This window comes from Bos indicus x Bos taurus, chromosome 16, assembly GCF_003369695.1.
Source record: "Bos indicus x Bos taurus breed Angus x Brahman F1 hybrid chromosome 16, Bos_hybrid_MaternalHap_v2.0, whole genome shotgun sequence".
Lineage (NCBI taxonomy): Eukaryota > Metazoa > Chordata > Mammalia > Artiodactyla > Bovidae > Bos > Bos indicus x Bos taurus.
This window is the reverse complement of record NC_040091.1, coordinates 56,546,714-56,569,145: the sequence shown is the minus strand read 5'-3', so window position 1 is coordinate 56,569,145 and position 22,432 is coordinate 56,546,714. Positions and strand designations below refer to the sequence as shown.

General features: G+C 35.6%; 1 protein-coding gene across 4 annotated transcripts in view; it reads left to right on the top strand.

Moving 5' to 3' along the window:
- COP1 (COP1, E3 ubiquitin ligase) overlaps positions 1 to 22,432 on the top strand; it is a 226,045-nt gene that overhangs the window by 129,033 nt on the left and 74,580 nt on the right. For all 4 annotated transcript variants that reach the window (XM_027565409.1, XM_027565410.1, XM_027565408.1 and 1 more), the window contains 4 exons: positions 10,865 to 11,008; positions 13,304 to 13,412; positions 14,162 to 14,243; positions 20,121 to 20,237. In XM_027565409.1, the coding sequence (XP_027421210.1) occupies positions 10,865 to 11,008; positions 13,304 to 13,412; positions 14,162 to 14,243; positions 20,121 to 20,237 (452 nt within the window). The remainder of the gene's footprint in view (positions 1 to 10,864; positions 11,009 to 13,303; positions 13,413 to 14,161; positions 14,244 to 20,120; positions 20,238 to 22,432) is intronic.

Below are 22,432 nucleotides of genomic sequence, written 5' to 3'. Positions count from 1 at the left end.
TCTTCCAGACCAGTGTTTCTCATGATGTACTCTACATATAAGTTAAATAAGCAGGGTGACAATATACAGCCTTGATGTACTCCTTTCCCAGTTTGGAACCAGTCTGTTGTTCCATGTCCAGTTCTAACTGTTGCTTCCTGACCTGCATATAGGTTTCTCAAGAGGCAGGTCAGGTGGTCTGGTATTCCCATCTCTTTCAGAATTTTCCGCAGTTTATTGTGATCCACACAGTCAAAGGCTTTGGCATAGTCAATAAAGCAGAAATAGATGTTTTTCTGGAACTCTCTTCCTTTCCCATGATCCAGTGGATGTTGGCAATTTGATCTCTGGTTCCTCTGCCTTTTCTAAAACCAGCTTGAATATCTGAAAGTTCACAGTTCACGTATTGCTGAAGCCTGGCTTGGAGGATTTTGAGCGTTACTTTACTAGCATGTGAGATGAGTGCAATTGTGTGGTAGTTTGAACATTCTTTGGCATTGCCTTTCTTTGGAGTTGGAATGAAAACTGACCTTTTGCAGTCCTGTGGCCACTGCTGAGTTTTCCAAATGTGCTGCAATATTGGGTGCAGCACTTTCACAGCATCATCTTTCAGGATTTGGAATAGCTCAACTGGAATTCCATCACCTTCACTAGCTTTGTTTGTAGTGATGCTTTCCAAGGCCCACTTGACTTCACATTCCAGGATGTCTGGCTCTAGGTGAGTGATCACACCATCGTGATGATCTGGGTCGTGAAGATCTTTTTTGTACAGTTCTTCTGTGTATTCTTGTCGCCTCTTCTTAATATCTTCTGCTTCTGTTAGGTCCATACCATTTCTGTCCTTTATCGAGCCCATCTTTGCATGAAATGTTCCCTTGGTATCTCTAATTCTCTTGAAGAGATCTCTAGTCTTTCCCATTCTGTTGTTTTCCTCTAGAGACTTAATAGATGCATTCAATCCTTTATTTCTTTCTATGGTAACTCTTCAAGTCATAAAAATAGACACTAGACAGAAATACTACAGTTCTCATTTATGAAACTAGCACATAGAAAGCAGAAAGAAATCAAATAGTGAAAAATATTTTTAATTAAAAATGCAGTTAAAAATACATACCACAACATAAAAGAGAATTGAAAGCAAATGTGTCCTTGATAAATAACTGTAAATAGGCTAAACCTCCCATCAAAAGGGAGATATTTTCACATTAGATCACAGTATGAAGCATAGATTTGTTCTGTATATAAGAGTTCTAAAAACTTGGAGCTGTAAATGTTGAAAATAAGGTTTAATTCAGGCTAGATGCATTAAATTTCATTTTCTCTTCATATTTCCTCCTGCCCTGGCACTTCATAATGATGAGGGTTCAGTCCATGATGACGTTTAAGTAGTTATCAATATCATTATACATTGGAAAATTCCTTAGTTAGCTGTAAGACAAAATAAAAACACAAGTTGTATGAGACTTTAAATTAGATCAGATCTCAGTTCATGACAGACTTCATCAAGAGGCTCTTTAGTTCCTCTTCATTTTCTGCACTTCTAATAAATGTGGGAAAGAGATTATTAAATAAATGGGTTTCCTTAGTAATGATGTAGAAAAATACAAATTTACATTTCTTCTCATGGTTTTAAATAAATTCCAGGTGGGATGAATATTTAAATAAAAAGAAAAGAAACTGATAACATATTAGAAGAAAGTATAGGATATAAGTTCTGTAAATCCTATGAAAGCAAAATAGAGAGGGAGATAATTCAGGGAAGTAAGGGATAGAGAGTAGAAAGCTTCCATTTGGAAAATATTCGGCCACTTCAGGATCAGAGGCTTGTCAGGTGCACTGCCTCTGACGTGGGAGTAGGTTTGGAATTTCCTAGTTTTACCTGAGGCCAGTGTAACCAAAACAAGGGAGAAGGAGAGGAAATCACTTACACTGTTTTATATTCACTTTGCCTTTTTCATGAGACCAAATCAGAAGCCATTAAAGAATTTTGATCCAAAGGAATGGTGATTTGACCTGTTTGCAAACAGACTGTACAGGCCCAATATGGAAGCAGGGGAGCCAGTAAGGAGCCTGTTTGATAATATAGACATGGGATAATGGTAGCTTGGATGAGAGTGGTGGCAGTGAGCTAGTGAAAAGTGGTTACAGTCTATATGTATTTTGAAGGTTGAGCTGAAAGAGTTGACGTTAAAGTTAATTAAAAGAGAAACGAGGTTAGTAAATAAGATGAGGGAAGTGCTTGATAGGGGATTCAGAAACTCAGTTTAGTATGAATTAAGATGCCTGTTAGATTAAAATTGAGCTGTCAAATAGGCATGAGCCAGTAGTACAGAGGGATCTGATACGTGAGATAACATTTGGTAATCATTAGTGTATAGATTAAAACCTAAAGATTAGATGAGATTCCCAAAGAAGTCCATGGAGATTCAAAGGAGATGAGGGGCCAGAACTGAACTAGGGGATACGAGTATGAAAGTGGACACAGGAGGAGGGATGAACAGTGTATGCTAAGATGGAGCTGCTAGTGAGGTCGGAGAAAAATAAAGTGTTGAGGAGGAGGGAGTGATCATTTAAGTCAGCTCTTGGTGGTTTTTTTTTTTTTTTTTTTTTTAATTTATTTTTAATCAGAAGATAATTGCTTTACAATGCTGTGTTGGTTTCTGCTGTACACCAGCATGGATCAGCTCTAAGTATATGTATGTCCTCTTCCCTGTGAGCCTCCCTCATGAGCCTTCCTCCCACCCCGCCATCCCATATCTGTAGGTCATCACAGAGCACTGAGCTGTGTTCCCTGTGCTATACAACTGCTTCCTGCTAGCTATCTGTTTTACACATAGTAGTGTATACATGGGAGAAGGCAGTGGCACCCCACTCTAGTACTCTCGCCTGGAAAATCCCATGGACAGAGGAGCCTGTTAGGCTGCAGTCCATGCAGTCACAAAGAGTCGGACACGACTGAGCGACTTCACACTCACTTTTCACTTTCATGCATTGGAGAAGGAAATGGCAACCCACTCCAGTGTTCTTGCCTGGAGAATCCCAGGGATGGCGGAGCCTGGTGGGCTGCCATCTATGGGGTTGCACAGAGTCGGACACAACTGAAGGGACTTAGCAGCAGCAGCAGCAGCAGCTGTGTATATGTATGTCAATGCTGTTCTGCCAATTTGTACCCTCCCCCTTGCCTCACTGTGTCCATAAGTCCGTTCTCTATGTCTGCATCTGTATTCCTGCCCTGGAAACAGGTTCATCAGTACCATTTTTCTAGATTCTGTGTGTGTGTGTGTGTGTGTGTGTGTGTGTGTGTGTGTACACATGCACAAGCACGTAAGTACTCAATTGTGTCCCATTCTTTTCAACCCCCATGGACTGTGGCCCACCATGCTCCTCTGTCCATGGGGTTTTCCAGGCAAGAATACTGGATTGGGTTGCAATTCTCTTCTCCAGGGGATCTTGCCAACCCAGGGATCAAACCCAAGTCTCTTGGGTGAGCTGCATAGTGCACCTGGGAAACCCAGATTCCATATGTGCTTGTTAATATATAATATCTGTTTTTCTCTTTCTGACTTAGTTCACTGTGTATATCAGGCTCTAGGTTTAGCTGTCTCCGTTCAACTAACTCAAATTTGTTCCTTTTAATGGCTGAGTAATATTCCATTGTATATATGTACCACAACTTCTTTATCCATTCATCTATTAATAGACATCCAGATTACTTCCATGTCCTGACTATTGTAAATGGTACTGCAGTGAACATTGGTGTACATCTGTCTTTTTGCATTATGGTTCTCTTAGGGTATATGCTCAGTAGTGGGATTGCTGCATGATATGGTAGTTTTATTCCTAGTTTTTTAAGGAATCTCCATACTGTTCTCCATAGAGGCTGTATCAGTTTACAGTCCCACCAACAGTGCAAGAGAGTTCCCTTTTCTCCACATCCCCTCCAGCATTTATTGTATAGATTTTTTCATGATGTCCATTCTGACTGGTGTAAGGTGATACCTCATTGTAGTTTCGATTTGCATTTCTCTAATAATAAGCAATGTTGAGCATCTTTTCATGTGTTTGTTGGCCATCTATATGTCTTCTTTGGAAAAAAAGTGTTTGTTTAGGTCTTCCACCCATTTTTTGATTGGGTTGTTTGTTTTGCTGATACTGAGCTATATGAGCTTAAACCAGCTCTTGTTGATATTTGGGTAAGATAAAAATTCAGATTTAGTGGACAGCAGGTCATTGTTGACCTTAGTACAGCATTTTCAGTGGTGAAGGTGAAAGCTTGATTCCATTGGGTTAAAGAGAAAGGGAGGAGAGGAATTAGGAATTGATGTGTTTGGACCACTTTTTTGGTGAAGTTCTGTGATCAGAATGGAAAGGAATAGCATGATAGCTAAAACAGAATTAGGGTTCTAAGAGGTGTTTTGTTTTGTTTGTGTTTCACTTAAAGGAAGAAAACGTTGAAATTGAGAGGCTCGTGGAAAAGATCCAGGAGAATGGAAGAAATGAATGATATAGGAGAGCAGTGGAGGTCAATCTAGGAAGCAGTCCTAGAGTAGGCAAGCAAAGCTGGGATCCAGTGTACAAGTAGACCTGTTGGATCCATCTAGGGGTGTGGATCCTTCACTCAGTGACCAGAGAGGTGGCACAGTATATCAAAGTATGTGGGTATATACTGGTAAGTGGAGGATGTGATGGTGGTAGCCATTGTAAGTTACCTGCTTCTTCTTTGTGTGTGTGTGTGTGTGTGTGTGTGTGTGTGTATGATAAACTGTAGAGAGCAAAATAATCTGCTGAGAGTTATTAAGAGGAAAGAGATATGGGAAGTTTGAGAAGAATAGAGAAATTATGTACCTTTTTTTTAAAGCAAATAGTGTGGGACAAATTTTTAGCAAATTTTATGGGACCGGGAATATTTATCATAAACTTGAGCAGTGTGAGAGCTCCACTTGAGGATAGTGGTCATAATCAGAACATTTTTTTTTCTCTAGCCATGTTCAGCCATGCCATTTCAAGTGTAGAGTGAGTAGAGAGTTAGATTAACTCGAGTTTTACCAAGGAAGTTAGGTATAAGGAAAAAGAGATGTAAAAATGTTAAAGGAGTAGAGTTATATGTGAGGGCATCTTAATTATTCACTGTGTAACCTATGGTGGGTAAAGGAAAAGGGAATATACAAGGCAGGGGAGGGACAGTGGTGAATTTTTAGATTCCTCATGGGCCTGAAGGCCTGAAGGATTGTTGCTAACAGTGAGTTAGCTGGAGCGAATGGAAGTGGTTGTCAGAAAGCAATATGTCAGAAAGTGAAAATGCGATTATGGAGAAATGACATTATTGGTAATGAAAAAGCATAATCATGGTTGTGTGAGGTGGAGGTGAGCACAATAAAAGATCTTTGGAGAAAGGAAAGTCCAACTGATAGACCAGGATATTAGAATCTGTGGGATTGTTGAAATTATTAAGAATTATGACAAGGGTAGATTTGGAGAGAGTGATATTGAGCTAAAAGTTAAAATTTCCAAGAACTCATGGACTGGTAGAAGGAGTAATAAGGAGCAGTATTATGTGATAAAAGTTAACAGGATGTTTTGACCTGGGAGGCTTTAGGGAGGAGGAAGAATACCTGGGGAAGTTGTGCATAGCAAGGAGGACTCTGACTTTCTATCTAAGTGTGTTTTAATGTGGAACGTGAGAGGACCTCAGAGGAATCAGCATTTTCAGAGAAGAGCTGGGTTTTAGTTAGATTTAGAAGATAATGAAACATTTGGAGACAAAATTATTAGTGGTGTTGATCTGGATGGAGAGAGGTTTAGCTTTATTTAACTATATTAACAAGGTATGATTTTTGACATAGCCCTTCATAATCCAGGTATATTTAGGGATATTCTGGCATATGTGAAAAATGACATGCATAGAAAGGTATTTATTTCATTGTAGTATTGTTGTTAACAGTAGGAAAAAAAAAACTAGAAAGTAAGTGTTCCTCATTAGACTTATTAAATAATTTATGATATACCCATATGTTGGAATTCTGTACAACCACTGAGAAAAAAATGAGGTATCCCTAATATGTACTGATATAGCATGATTGACAAGATACTATTATATCATCCCATGTGTTTAAAAAAAAAAAAAAAGACCGTGAATACCCACCTGTTTGTTCACGTCTAGTAGGATGCACGACCTGTAACTATTGATTGTCTCTAGGGAGGCCAGTCAGGTGCTTATTTGGTAAAATTGGGGGGGAGACTTGCTTTTGTCTGTACAGTTTTTGAACCACTGCCTATATACGTAGTTTTAAAAAGTAAAATAAGTTTTAAGAAAAGCTTCAAGCCAGATTGTGACAAACCTTTCTTAATGGTTGAAGTTTGAATTTTATATGGTAGTAAGTGTTGGCGTGCTACAGTTCATGGCAGCACAAAGAGTCAGAAATGACTTAGCCACTGAACAACAACATCAACAACAAAGTAATGATAATTATGTGAACAGAGCTGTGTTTTTGGAAATTTTCCCTAATAGCCATCCTTCAAATGGATTAGAAAAGATAAAAGTCAGGACTGGTGGACTTGTAAGGAGGCTGTTGCAGTAGCCCAGGTTTGTATTAATGCACATTTCTCAAATGTGTTTTGGTTCAACATCCTGGTTTTCCATCAGCTTGGTCAATGTTCAGCAGATAGCAGGCACACCCATACGAATATTCTCATATGGATGAGAATATCCAAGCATCGTACATTTTCTCCCAGTGAGTCTTAGTAATCATTGACTCTTGAATTCCTGTGTTGTGTTTTGTTCCTATTGTTTGGCATTTGCTTATTTTAGTAATAAATGACCTTGCCCACTAATTATAAACCCTGCCAGGCTACTTTTTTCTCTCTCTGTTTGAATTGTTGTACAGGATGAATTATGATGTTATTACTACTACTGTCATATGTATGCCATGAGATACCATTTTTATGTTATGATTATTGTTTATTTTGCCTTTGTATGTGTTTCTTATAGACTAACCCTTCTGTTCTCATTAAAATAAGACTTCTGCATAGTGATTGAGAGCACAGACTCTGAAACTTGATGACTTGGAATTTTCCAGTAAACCTTGAGCAAATTACTTAACATTAGTATACCTCGGTTTCTTTATCTATGCAGTGGAGATTTGAAGATTAAATATATTTAATGTAAAGTGCTTAAAACAATGCTTGACACATAGTGAGTGTTTAGTATGTTATGGAAGTTTTTGCCAATACTGTTGATCGAGTTGAAAATAAGTCACAGTTGAATATCTTCAGTTATCATTTACTTATCCTTTTTGTATTATGTAAAGCTCTACTCTTCTGTTTTCATTTTTAAAAAAAGGCCATTTCTGAGCCTTTCTTTGTTTCCTTGAAATTATAGCAGCCCCTGTCTCCTGGGGCAAACTAACATGGTAATGAATTGGACCTTTAACAATTTTGTTTACTTTATATTTTCTTTTGATAAATTGGATTCTGTTGTTCAGGGATGTTAATCCACCTTGTTCACTAATACATTTTATAATTACAAAAAAATATGACAGACAGTGGGAACCCTGACAAAATTCCCCTCTTGAGATACTGATGTGTTGACGTTGCTCTGTGCTACTCTGAGCTAGATGTGTGCATTAATCAGGTGTCCTGTGTGGTCTGTTGCCTTGATGCTTCATCACTTGACTGATGGCCCTTTTGACAAAGAATATAGCCAGTTTCAAACAGCTGAGTTTCATTTTACAGCTGCTTAAATAAATCACTTTTAAAAAACAGTTGAAACGTTCGAAGTGTGAAAGAAAAATGCAGTTTATTTTCATGTAAGTCCCCATTCAGATAATTTTTCAATGTTTATTTTTTAAATTTAAAAAATTCTGTGAAACTGATTAACTTTCATAAACTACTTGTTTTCTTACTGGTGATAGTGGATAGCAGAAATGAATTTTGTATCACAAGACTTCTTGCAGTTCTTTTTTGAATTTAATTGCACCGTCAAATGTGTTTTAATTTGTTTACCTTTTATTTTGTTTTTATTTCAGCCTAACTAGTCATTGTTTATTACTTTTGTTTGTTTTATCAGATTTCAAAAATTAAGGCAGCTGAAATATTGTATTGTGAAATGAGAGACCATCTATTTTGAATTAGCTCTGAAAAGCTCTCTGTCTGAAAACTACATTATTCTTTTGAGTTATTCCATGATTGGTTTCTAGAGTCTGACTTTGTTTGTCTTTGGGAACAGATATGATTAAATCTGTTTGAAATTGGGAACAAATGACTCATGTTTGGAACTACTTAAATTCTGAGTCTTAATTATGTGAAAGTGCTTGCATTTTTTTTTTAAGGTAGCTGTTTTTCTTCCTTTCCCTTTTAATCAGAAATAATGCTATTCTTTATATTTTTTGATCAGTATTTCTATTAAAATCTTGTTTTTAAACTAGAGGCTCTATATCTTAGAATATTAAAATAAAGATACTATCTAGGTCCTTGTTATACTAATGTATTAAGAAGAAAACATAACCAGAATGTAAGAAAACAATAGCAGTAAAGTCAAAACAAAAAGTTAATAATGAGATGAAACTTTTATTAACAAAAAGTTAACAACTTTTATACAAAACAAAATGTATAAGAGTTAATAATGATCTGATATAGATAAAAAATAACCTTTGTTGAAAAAAGAGAGCTGGGTCGAATAACAGGGTAGCAGCAGAGGAAATAGATTTAATTACTTGTTTATATCATCAAATCCATTCTTTTGACAGTATTTTAATTTATGTGCCAGTTTTCTTCCTGTAGTGTCTTTAATAAGTTAGTGTTTAAACTTTTTTATATTAAAAACAAATAGTTCTGGAAGTAGTGTGTTAACTTTTACTAGTACAACCTTTGGAATATTTTTGATTTACTAGCCATGTGTTTTTGTAGATGAAGAAAAAATATTTAGAGATAATATAACTGGTTTTCCCTTGACTTCTCAGCCATAACAAAATTTCCTAAGTTAAGGACAGAATTTCAGTTCCAATAACTCTGTCCTTTACCAGACACAGTAATATTTCTTCTTCAGTGGTGTGAGGTTGTGAGTATAAATTGAGTTGGGATAGATGAATAGTGGCCATCGATACAGTTATATTGCATTAGGGTCCACAGGGCAGATAACATTAGCTGAGACAGCAGTTAGGTTGAAATGGTTGTGCAAGTCAGTTTATTGCTTTGCTACACAGTCATACTGTACTGAAGGGAATGTTTGCTGAATTTTGCAATGAAAGTGAAGTCCCTCAGTCGTGCCCGACTCTTTGCGACCCCATGGACAGTAGCCTGCACCAAGTTCCTCCGTCCATGGGATTTTCCAGGCAAGAGTACTGGAGTGGGTTGCCATTTTCTTCTCCAGGGAATCTTCCCGACCCAGGGATCGAACCCAGGTCTCCTGCATTGTAGACAGACGCTTTACCGTCTGAGCCGCAATAGTCAATGACATTTCATGAAATGTCTTTAAAAATTGCATAAAATTGAGCAAGGATTTAAAGTTGTAATGAAAAGTGAGCATCTCAACATGTATTTTTATGGGAACTATTCTTGATGTGTACTTATTTTCCTTATTCATTGTCAGCTTAGCAAAGCTTCTTACTATATTATTAATTAACCATATACTTTTTGGTAAAAAGATGTCACAGTTAATCTATAAAGAAAAATATGTCATGTAGTTATTTGTATGCCCTTGGTGAATGCTTAAAATATGCAGAGCACTACCATATCATTTTAGCAACTTATAAGATGCTTTGGGCAAGTTACTCAACTCCAGTCCTTAGTTTTCTCATATATAAAATGTGGATAGATTAATACCTATTTCATAGGGTTATTATGAGAATTTAAGGAGTTAGTTTGTATAGTGATTATAGTGAGTGAGTGATCAATGAATATTATCTATTATTGGTATTATTATGTAATTAGTTAAAGATCAATAATTCTTATGTATTCTCTAACTTTATGACTGAGCTTCTAGAAAGGATATTTAACTCTTTGAGAAATAATGTGTGTGATGATTCATTTTACTCTTAATTCCATTAGGTTTACTTAACATTCTTGTCGATTATATAATAACTTTTTTAGGACTCCAAGTTATGGTCTTTAAAGATGAATAAAACCTTGTGTTGTGCTTTGGAGTTACTTATTTTGAAACTTGTATAAAAAGTCAGTAAGAGAGGTGAATTCTCTTAAGTAACTTGAAAAGAAGGAAAAATTTTTACTTAAGTTTTCCTCTGTTTGTTTGTGGTTCATAAGTCAGAGATTGGAAGGTGAGAAATGATTGGAGGAAACATAATGATTATTTAATGATTCCATTCATATGTATATTTTATCCTTTATTGTTATACCTTCTTAGTTGTGTCATAATTCAGCTTGTGTACTCATTAATTTATTAAAACAACATTAAATATTGTGAAATTCTGTCATCTACACAGAATGGTAGATAGAGAAAAAGCTAAAATTAAGGAAAAGGCTTATTGACTCTTCTCTTTTGATGTATTTTTAATATACCAAACCATTAAATCTTCCCTCACTACTTTTACAGTGTAGCTTGTTAGCCTTGACAGTTTGGTATGTTGTAATATGGTTACTAAAGATGAATTGAAAATCATGTCAAGTTTCTACGAACCAAAAAACCATCTGTGGTTCAGAATTGTATAGCTATGCAGTTCTCCGCCACTCTTAATTTTACATGTCTTGATAATGACTTAATCTCCATAAGCCTAATACAGTTTGAAGGCATTTCAAGTAGATCTAGTATCATTGTAGATAGAATCACTTTAGAAATTGGGGAGGAAAAAACCAAATTTGAAATGTTTTCATCGTAACATCACAAGGATAGGTAAATAGTCTTACTGACCCAAGTATGTACTTCGTTCCTTAGTATTGAATTTGACCGGGATTGTGACTACTTTGCAATTGCTGGAGTTACAAAGAAGATCAAAGTCTATGAGTATGGCACAGTCATTCAGGATGCGGTGGATATTCATTACCCTGAAAATGAAATGACCTGCAATTCCAAAATCAGGTATTTACATTATTTACTTGGCATAATGTAGTGTGTATGTAGCAGTATCTGTGATTAGTTTGTTTGTTATTTTTACCTTTTCATGTGACATCTTATTCGTTCGAGATAAACATTATTAATTATATATAGAAGATACATCAGAATATCTTTTTTATAGATATTGATCACTTTTTCCCTGTGGGGGTTAGTAGTTTTTCTATTTTTCTATTTGCCAAATGAAAATCTTCTTTCATTCAATCAAATAAATGTCTCTACTGTAGATGATGTTTCATGGATTACTATATGCCCAGTGAATAGTATCTCAAAGTCTGGAATTTTTCCTCTAGCATGCACATATCTCTAACTATTATAATTGTTTATAATTTTAAGAATTCTTTTCACAAGAATGGTATGTGTCTTTTTGTGAGGGCATAATGTTTAAGTTTCATGTATTAAGGGTTAGAGTTTATAACGAGTGCTTTTTAAACCTGGAGTACTGTTCAAACTGCAGAAACTAGACCCAACTTCTGATCTGCCCCCACAAAATCTAAAAGGAATGCTAGAATCTTCATGTTTAAAACAAACTTCCTAAGGTATTTTCATAGGCACTGGCTTCAAAGGGAGTGACATCAAGAAACTAATAGTAAATTTGTTTAAAACTTCGAACATTTTCTAGTCATTCTTATCCCTTTTTTATTTGGATGAATGACACATAATATATATGGTCACTTTAATAATGTTAATAATATAGCAAGTACTGTAGTCTTTATTTGTATAACTTTCTTTTCTGTTTCCTAATTCATATAAAAATGGTAGACTGATATAACTGGTGCTCATCATTGAGAATGTATAATGGTTATCTACTTAGTTTATATACTTTATTCCTAAGTGAAAAGAATGCAGCATGAGTGAGACATAATTTTATTGAATTCTTCAGTGGCAGGCATTATCATAAGTTCTGTGTCTTATGCAGACCATCATTACCCTGTTTTATACACAAGAAAGCTGAAGCACAGAAAGGGTTCATTAACTTGTTGATGGTTGTACAGCTCGTCTCTGGAGTAGCCAAGATTCAAACAGAATCTTGCTCTTAACCGTATCATGCTACTAATTTGTAAAATAGAGGCTCTAATAGTAATACCTATTTCATAGGATTATACTTAAAATAAATCCACATGATGCACTCAGCACAATACTTGACCCATATCAAGAATTCATAATAAATGTTACCATAATGAAAATATGGATTAGAGGGTTTACCTTGTCTGTCTTGACAGATATAAAGCAATGTGGTAGTATTTTATGCACCTTGGAATAAAGAGAAGGAAACTGTTCAAATCTGGAAACAATGGACTTGGGGCTGAAAGGGTCAATATGTAAGCTTCCCTGAAACCCATTTGGAGCACACCAGTTGTGAAAGTGAACTGAATTACCCAAAGCCACAACTAGTAAGTTGCAGATCTGGAATTTAAGCTCAGGTCTGACTAAATCCAAGGCTCTTGACTGTTCCATGTAATTTCTCCCAGAAATTCTAATAAGTACATCTAAAGTTGCAAATAAACTCTTCAAAGCCTAAAATGTAGCACGAGTACAGCTAGAAGACAGCAAAAAGGCTTTGTGTTCATGTGCTTGGAAATCACCTAGGCCAGCTGCTTTGCTTTCTAAGTGACTTTTTCCTTTAATATACATTAGCTTTACTGTATGTGTGATGCACATATATATCTAACCAAAAGCATATATTTTTAGATGTTGCATTCTCAATGTTGGAACATTTGAGAATAGCCGAAACCATAAGTGTTAGAAGTTTAATTCTGTTAAATGCATTTTATTGAAATTTGAGTCATACACTTACATTAGTCAACATTTGTCTGTAAACACAGAGACTCAATTCAGACTAGTTTACTGGCTTGTATGATCTGACACAACTGGATGTAGGGGCCTGAAGGGTCTGATTTGGTCTCTGCCGTGACATGTGTGCCCCCCTGGCCTCTGTTATCTCCACCTACCGTATCGACACATGTATTCTTCATGTGTCAAGGATGGCCAGTAGCAACTTTAGGCACACCATATCTGTCTTCTAACTGGTGATGAGAGTGAAGAGTGGTTATGGTTTGTAACTGGGTAGTTTCAATTGAAAAATCTGGGAATTATTTGATGCCTTCTTCCTTGATGGATTGTGGGCAGAATAATTATTGTGAACTCATGTAGACCATTTTGAAAGGGTTCTAATCTTTCTGACCACATCCAAATTCTTTGTATCCATTGCTGTTTATTTTTATGTAAAATAAGGCTTAACTTAATATCCCTTTCTTTCAGCTGTATCAGTTGGAGTAGTTATCATAAGAATCTATTAGCCAGCAGTGATTATGAAGGCACCGTCATTCTATGGGATGGATTCACAGGACAGAGGTCAAAGGTCTATCAGGTAAATAAGAATACTACTTACCTGTTGTTGTTGTTACTGTTCAGTCGCTCAGTTGTATCCAACTCTTTGCAATCCCATGGACTGCAGCACACCAGATTCCCTGTCCATCACTATCTCCAGAGTTTGTTCAAAGTCATGTCCATTGAGTCGATGATGACATCCAACAATCTTATCCTCTGTCATCCTGTTTTCCTTCTGCCCTCAATCTTTCCCAGCATCAGGGTCTTTTCCAGTGACTCTTTGCATCAGGTGGCCAAAATATTGGAGCTTGTTGCAAGAATCACATTTGTACTTTTTAATAATTATAGAGCTTCATGCATTTTATAATTACAAATTTAAAATCATTATTTAGCATTTCCTCAGTTCCTCAGTTCAGCTGCTCTTTGCGACCCCATGGACTGCAGCACGCCAGGCTTCCCTGTCTGTCACCAACTCCCAGAGCTTGCTCAAACTCATGTCCATCTAGTCAGGAATGCTATCCAACATCTACCTATGTAATTCCAGTAATGCTTTTCTGATGCATCTCTTCAGACTCTTTGCAGTAGGATATATCAAATAAATTTCCAAAAGTGGTAATTATATAAATGTATATTTAAAAAGTTTATGAGCTACTTTGCATCTCCTTTATTTTCATAGCCAGTTCTTTTTCCCTCCCACCATAGTGATAAATTGGTATCAACTATGTTTATTTATTTTGCTTTATTTAAGATCTATATTCTGAGACTACTTTGTCTTCCTTCTACATCTAGGAGCATGAGAAGAGATGTTGGAGTGTTGACTTTAATTTGATGGATCCTAAACTCTTGGCTTCAGGTTCTGATGATGCAAAAGGTACTATTTGGGTCTCCTCCCCTGACTTAATTCCTTTTAAAACCTAACAGAAATACAGATATTTATTGAAACCCATAGTGATCCTTTGCAATTACTGATTATTCTAAAAATAGTCTAATAAGCACAAAAACCTATGTTTCTTGGAGTGAAAGAAAAATGAATATTTTGCATCTTCATTATAATAATTTTTTCTGAATTCATGCCACACTGTGATGTATTTATAACCAGTTCCTTTATATATACTGTGAAGTGAACTTTTTCGTTGAAATATTTAGACATCACTGCATTCTGAATTGTATTAAATTCTGAGTGTATACCAAAATCTTTTAATGAAGTTCATCATGTTTCAAGGCAGAAATTCTATATTTCTTTCTGCCATTTAATTGATCTTTCTATTTTTGTGTATGTATGTGTGTGTATATCTGTCTTTACTGTTCATTCTTTTCTGTTATTGTCTTGTTTTGGCCTGTTTCTTCTCAAGATTAGATTTATAAAGCCCTGGTAACAGATTTCTTTTATCTTGGCCCTTTCCTTCTTTTCAATATGTAACTTGCAGACTAGTGAATACATAGGCAGGGGTAGTTCTAGCATTTAAAACTTTATTTCACAATGATTGTTGTTTTTGTTGTTCAGTCTCTCAGTTGTGTCCGACTCTTTGTGACCCCTTGGACTGCGGCACACCAGGCTTCCCTGTGCTTCATCATCTCCTGGAGTTTGCCCAAACTCATGTCCATTGGGTTGGTGATGCCATCCAACCATCTCATTCACAGTTGTCCCCTTCTCCTCCTGCCTTCAATCTTTCCCAGTATCAGGGTCTTTTCTAATGAGTCTGCTCTTCACATCATGTGGCCCAAGTATTGGAGCTTCAGCTTCAGCATGAGTCCTTCCATTGAACATTCAGGACTCATTGCCTTTAGGATTGACTGGTTTGATCTTGCAGCCCAACAGACTCTCAGGAGTCTTTTTCAACACCACATTTCAAAAGCATCAATTCTTCAGCTCTGCTTTCTTTATGGTCCAACTCTCACATCCATAAACTACTACTGGAAAAACCATAGCTTTTACTAGACAGACCTTTGTTGGCAAAGTAATATCTCTGCTTTTTAATATGCTGTCTAAGTTTGTCATAGCTTTTCTTCTAGGGAGCAAGGGTCTTTTAATTTCATGGCTGAAGTCACCATCTGCAGTGATTTTGGGGTCCAAGAAAATAAAAATCTGTCACTGTTTGCATTGTTTACCCATCTATGACTGGATGCCATGATCTTTGTTTTAGGAGTGTTGAGTTTTAAGTCAGCTTTTTCACTCTCTTGTTTCACCTTCATTAAGAGACTCTTTAGTTCCTCTTCACTTTCTGCCATAAGGATGGTGTCACCTGCATATCTGAGGTTATTGGTATTTCTCCCCGCAATCTTGATTCCAGCTTGTGCTTCATCAAACCCAGCATTTCACATGATGTACTCTGCATGTAAGTTAAATAAGCAGGGTGACAGTCTACAGCCTTGACGTACTCCTTTCCCAGTTTGGAACCAATCCTTTGTTCTATGTCCGGTTTTAACTGTTGCTTCTTGACCTGCATACAGGTTTCTCAGAAGGCAGATGAGATGGTCTGGTATTCCCATCTGTTTAAGAATTTTCCATGGTTTGTTCTGATCTACACAGTCAAAGGCTTTAGCATAGTCAGTGAAGCAGAAGTAGATGTTTTTCTGCAATTCTCTTGCTTTTTCTATGATCCAGCAGTGTTGGCAATTTGATCTCTGGTTCCTCTGCCCTTTCTAAATCCAGCTTGAACATTTCAGAATTCTCAGTTCAGGTACTATTGAAGCCTAGCATGGAAAATTTTGAGCATTACTTTTGCTAGCATGTGAAATGAGTGCAATTGTGCAGTAGTTTGAATGATAGAGCTGTCCTATTCTGTAAAAGAGAAATGACGTGACTGGACTGCCCTTCAGAAAGTTTTGGATCAAAGAGAGGTAACAAGTTGTTTATCCACAGTATATATGGATTGTAACATTTTCCTTCATGATTGCTGTAAGAAATTATCTTTGAATTTCTAAAATAGAGCATTGTGTTATAATTGATTTTTTTTTTAATGTTGTAATACAGAGCTTCACTAATCAATGTTAAATACTTTTTAAAAATAATGTAATGGGGTAGCCTTTATTGAGAGTACTGTGTTTTTGTACTGAAGATTAATATTTGTTCAAAGGTGGTGACTGGCTAGTTTCCTCAGGAAAATATAAGTAATTTTAGCAGAACAATTTTAATTAGGAAGAGATTTTTTTTAATTACTTATTGATTTTAAATTGTTTTAAAATACACATATAATTAACCATTTTAAGTATACTATTCAGTGGCATTAATTATCTTCAATTTGTCTTCATCATTGTCAATCTGTAGAACTTTTTTCATGTTGCAAACCTGAAACTCTGTTTCAGAAACTGTTTCTGTTTTACTGAAGCAGTAACTCCTCCTTCCCCCTTCACCAGCTCCTGGCAGTCTCCCTTCTCCTTTCCGTCTCTGTGAAATTTACTAGCACTCTTCAGTGTCGTATGTGAGCATTTGTCCTTTGTGACTGTTGTATTTTACTCAGCATAATGTCTTCTAGAATTTTCCATGTTGTAGCTTATGTTAGAATTTCCATCTTTAATAAGACTGAAAAATAATCTCTTGTATAGATATATCACATTTTGTTTCATTTGTTGATTGGTGGATGGATCTTGGGTTGCTTCCACTTTTGGGGTATTATAAATAACGTTGCTATGAATATGAATGGCAAAATATCTCTTCATATCCCTGTATTAAGTTCTTCTGGGCATATTCTCAGAAATGAAATTACTGGGTCATATGATATATATACTTAATTTTTTAGAAACTGCCATTCTGTTTCCCAAAATGGCTGCACCATTTTATATCCCCACCAACAGCACCCAACTATTTCTGTTTCTCCACTTCCTTGCCAATACCTGTTCTTTCCCCTCTTTTTTAAAAATGATTTTAATGGATGTGAAGTGGTACTTTATTGTGGTTTTGTTTCGCTTTCATTTCTTCAATGATAGTGATGTCAAGCATTTTTTCATGTGCTTATTGGCTATTTGTATGTCTTCTGAGAAAGTGAAAGTGAAGTCGTGTCCGACTCTTTGCGACCCCATGGACTGCAGCCTGCCAGGCTCCTCTGTCCATGGGATTTTCCAGGCAACAATACTGGAGTGGGCTGCCATTTCCTTCTCCAGGGGATCTTCCCAACCCAGGGATCGAACCTGGGTCTCCCACATTGTAGGCAGATGCTTTTACCATCTGAGCCACCAGGGAAGAAAAGTTTATTGAAGCCCTGTGCCCATTTTGATTGTATTTTTTCTCACTGCTATTGAATTTCAAGCATACTCTCAGTATCTTAGATATTAATTCCTTATCAGATATATTATTTGTTGATAGTGTGCTCTGATCTACACAGCTTTTTCATATTGATGAAATGCAGATTGCCTATTTTTTCTTTTATTGCCTATGCTTTTCGCATCATGTTCAAAAGGCACTGCTGAATCCAATGCAATAAAGCTTTTTCTTTAATGGTTTTATAGTTTTAGCTCTGACATTTGTGGCCTTGATCCATTTGGGGTTAACTTTTGTATAAGGTATAAAGTAATGGTCTGACTTCATTTTTTACGTGCTAATATCCAGTCTTCCCAACACCACTTGTTGAAAAGATTATCCTTTCCCCATTGAAAGATCTTAGCACCTTTGTTAAAAATCATTTGATCATATCTGTGAGGGTTTATTTTTGAACTTTCTTCTCTTCCATTGTTTGTCTTTCTGCCACTGCCACACTGTTTTGATTACTGTAGCTTTGTGTTGAAGTTGGGAAGTGAGTCTTCCATTATTTTTTCTTCTTTTTCAAGATTGTTTTGGCTCTTTTAGGCCTACTGAGATTCCATATGAATTTTAGAATGTGTTTTATTCTATTTCTGCAAAAAACTTCATTGAGATTTTGTTAAGGATTACCTTGAGGCTTGTCAGTTTAGGCTTTTTAAATGAGCTTTTGGTTTCATTGATTTTCTCTATTGACTTTCTGATTTAACTTACTGATTTTTCTTCAGATTTGTATTACTTCTCTTCTGCTTACTTTGGATTTAATTTGCTCTTCTTTTTCTAGTTCCCTTAATTGGAAGATTATTGATTTTAGATCATTTTTCTTGCTAATATATGCATTCAGTGCTATAGATTTTCCTCTGAGTGATGCATCCCACAGATTTCTTTTTTAAATTATATTTTCATTCTCATTTAGTTCAAAATATTCTTAATTTTTGCTTTAGGTTTCTTATTTGACTTATGTATTACTTAGAAGTATGTTGTTTGATCTCCAAATATAATCCGTTGTAGTCTGAGCAATACATGGTTTCTTGTGTGTGTGTGTGTGTGTGTGTGTGTGTGAAGGTGTTTTATGGCCCAGAGTGTGATCTGTCTTAATGAATTATCCATGTGAGTTTGGGAAGAATGTGTATCCTACTGTTGTTAAAGTAATATGTAGATATCAGTTATATCCAGTTTGATTTATTATTGAGTTCAACTACATTCTTATGATTTTCTGCTTCCTGGATCTGTCCATTTCTGATACAGGAGTATGACACTTTTTTGATTCTACATTGATCTTTGTATTTCTTCTTTACTGTACTGCATTGTCTTGCTTTGTAGCTTAAGTCTTGGAATCATTTAGTGTGAGCCCTTCATCTTTATTCTTGAAAATTATTTTAACTCTTCAGTTTCTGTTTTTCCACAAACATTTTAGGATCAAGTTACTAGTATCTATAGAAAATTCTGCTGGGATATTGATTGAGATAGTACTGACTTTAAAAGCTTCTCAGATGGCTCAGTGGTAAAGAATCCACCAGACAATGCAGGAGACACAGGTTCAATCCCTGGATCGGGAAGATTCCCTGGAAGAGGAAATGGCAACCCACTCCAGTATTCTTGCCTGGAAAATCCCATGGACAGAGGAGACTGACAGGCTGCAGTCCATGAGATTGTAAAGAGTCGGACATGCCTGAGCAACTGAGCACACACACATAACCAATTAACAATGTTGTGATAGTTTCAGGTGTACAGCAAAGGGACTCAGTCATACATATACGTGTATCCATTCTTCCCCTAACTCCTCTCCATTCAGGCGGTCACATAACATTGAGCAGAGTTCCATATGCTATACTGTAGGCCCTTATTGGTTATCCATTTCAAATATAGCAGTATGTACATGTCCATCCCAAACTCCCTAAGTTTCCCTTCCTCCCAGCAACCATAAGTTCATTCTCTAAGTCTGTGAGTCTCTTTCTGTTTCCCACATAAAATTTTAAAATCATGGAATTCTTAAGTGAAAGATAAAATAAGAACTGCTTCTAGGTACTTTAAGTGACATTTGTGTATATCATATATACAATGTGATATATATATATATATGCACACACACACGTATATATATATATCATACATGTGAAAATGTGTGTGTGAAGTTCTCAAAAGTTAGATAGGTTGGAAGATAAGCCATCTAGTTTCCCTGCTCATACATGTACACAACTTAAAGAATGCTAAAACAAATATACACGTGTTTCCAGACTACTTTTTTTTTTTTTAACCTGTCTTGTATGCTTTAGTTAATAGATCATATTTTCTCTCATTATATATTATCTATGTGGTTTTCTGACTTTGAAACTAAGCTCTGTTGGCTTAAATATACTGTTTTATTGAACATTATTCATTTAGTTTGAATATTTTTGATCCTACTAAATCAAAATACTTAGATTACCATGAAAAGACAGCTGTAGCAGGAAGTTTGTAGAAGTATTGGCTAATGTATTGTTTATTTTCGTTTTTATTGTTACTTATTCTTAGTGAAGCTATGGTCTACCAACCTGGATAACTCAGTGGCAAGCATTGAGGCGAAGGCTAATGTGTGCTGTGTTAAATTCAGTCCTTCTTCTAGATACCATTTGGCTTTCGGCTGTGCAGGTAAGAAATGAAAGATTTGTCTTCTTTTGGTGTCAGTTTTCATGACTAACTTTATTTATTATTTTTTTAATTTGATTTTATTTTTAAACTTTACAATATTGTATTAGTTTTGCCTTTCTTTGTAGGTTTAAACTTTGTTTTCATTATTGCACTCTAAATTAGAAGTATGTAGTATACCATTTTTACTCATTAATTGCTGTGCTTTAATTTTAGCATTGCATCTCCCATGTTTAATACATAAAGATGTGTTTGTTGATTATTTTTGTTCCTCTAAGTCTTTGCATACCTGGATTTATGCTTGTTTACAAATTTAGGTCATAATGATGCTTAAAATATTGTATAGACACAGGAAACCTTTTGTTTTTAAATGAAAGGAAACCTACTATAAAACCTTGAACAGTTATTGAGTGCCTACTGTGTACAAAGCACCCATCTAGGGACAGTGAATAAGATAGATTAAATCTTATATTGTGGAGTACATGCTAACATAGTAAGTACTAAAAAAAAGTCATACCAAAGAATTTTTTGTTAAAAGTATTTTTCTTAACTAGGATGACCAAATGTCTGCGTTTGCCTGGGGAAGTCCTAGTTTATATTTGTCTTACCATTATAATAACTGTTAGGCCCTTCTTTCATTCTCAAAACTGTTCTGGGTTGAATGGTTAATTATGTGATCACTCTACTCTTAATTCCTTTGTCTTCTTATCTGATTTCCTACCTTGAGTGTTTACTGAAACAGTGAACACTTGTATTTTTTTTTTTTTTTAATTTGGAAAATCTGTGTATTTTCTTAGATAATAGGGTGCTAAGATTGAGCAAATAAGAATACAGAAACATCCAGTTAAGTTTAATTTCAGATTAAACAGCAAATACTTTTTAGTAAAACTATATCCCATGCAATATTGGAACATGCTGATCTAAAAATGTTACTATTTACATGAAATTCAAATTTAACTAGGCATCTTGTAGTTTTGTTTGGCAGCTCTATTAATAAATCATGTTAGCATTTTGTGATAAATTGATAAACTCCAATTTATCAATACTATTGAGGAATTGGTGAGATTCTGTGAACACTTGTATTTTAACTTTTGCTTTGCTAAATCTCCTTGATTCTTGATTCATTTTTTTTTTTATTGATAATCTCGGTTAAAAAAATAAACATAATCTAGCACAATATCACGGAGAAGGCAATGGCACCCCACTCCAGTACTCTTGCCTGGAAAATCCCATGGACGGAGGAGCCTGGTAGGCTGCAGTCCATGGAGTCGCTACAGTCGGACACGACTGAGAGACTTTACTTTCACTTTTCACTTTCATGCATCGGAGAAGGAAATGGAAACCCACTCCAGTGTTCTTGCCTGGAGAATCCCAAGGACGGGGAAGCCTGGTGGGCTGCCGTCTGTGGGGTCACACAGAGTCGGACACGACTGAAGCAACTTAGCAGCAGCACAATATCATGAACACAGTAATTACTTTTTTAAAAGGTAAATTTAAATCTTAATTTGTCATTACATCTTTTCCTTATTCCAACTTACTGTGTATTTCACTTGGATACTAACATACTTTCATAGTTAAATTCCAGGAGAACATGTATATGTGGGTAGAATTCCTTTTCATTAGCAGATACCTTTTCCCCCCAGTATGCTGCTCTTTTCCATTGGGAACTAGTATTCTCTATTTAAATCCTTCTTTTTCACTGACTAGAAATGTTACTTTGGGCAAGTTGATTAAATTCTCTCCCCAAGTTCCTTATCCTTAAAATAGAGATACATCTTTTGGGACTCTTATGAGGATTATGAAAGGAAGATGCTATTTGTAAAGCTCTTAGAATATGATGCTCAATAATTGCTAAGGTATTTTCATTAATTAATACTTATCAGTCATTTAGATAAAGTAGTTTTTTGAGTTTTTTAATGTTATAAACACACTATTAGTCATCATTTTTAATAGAAAAATGATGATCATATTTATAATCAATATAAAATATGTACAAATGCCAGACATGAACATCTTTAAAATTTCTCCTTCCTGGAAAGGATCTACTTTAAAAATGCCTCAACTGTCTGGCAGGCAGTTTTGTCCTCACTGTGTTAAATTATCATGGATTTCTTAGTTAATTTTTACATTTCCATGTAAGCTTTAAGATTTATATTTTTCCAGTTCTAGAAAAATTCTTCTGGTATTCTCATCTGAAT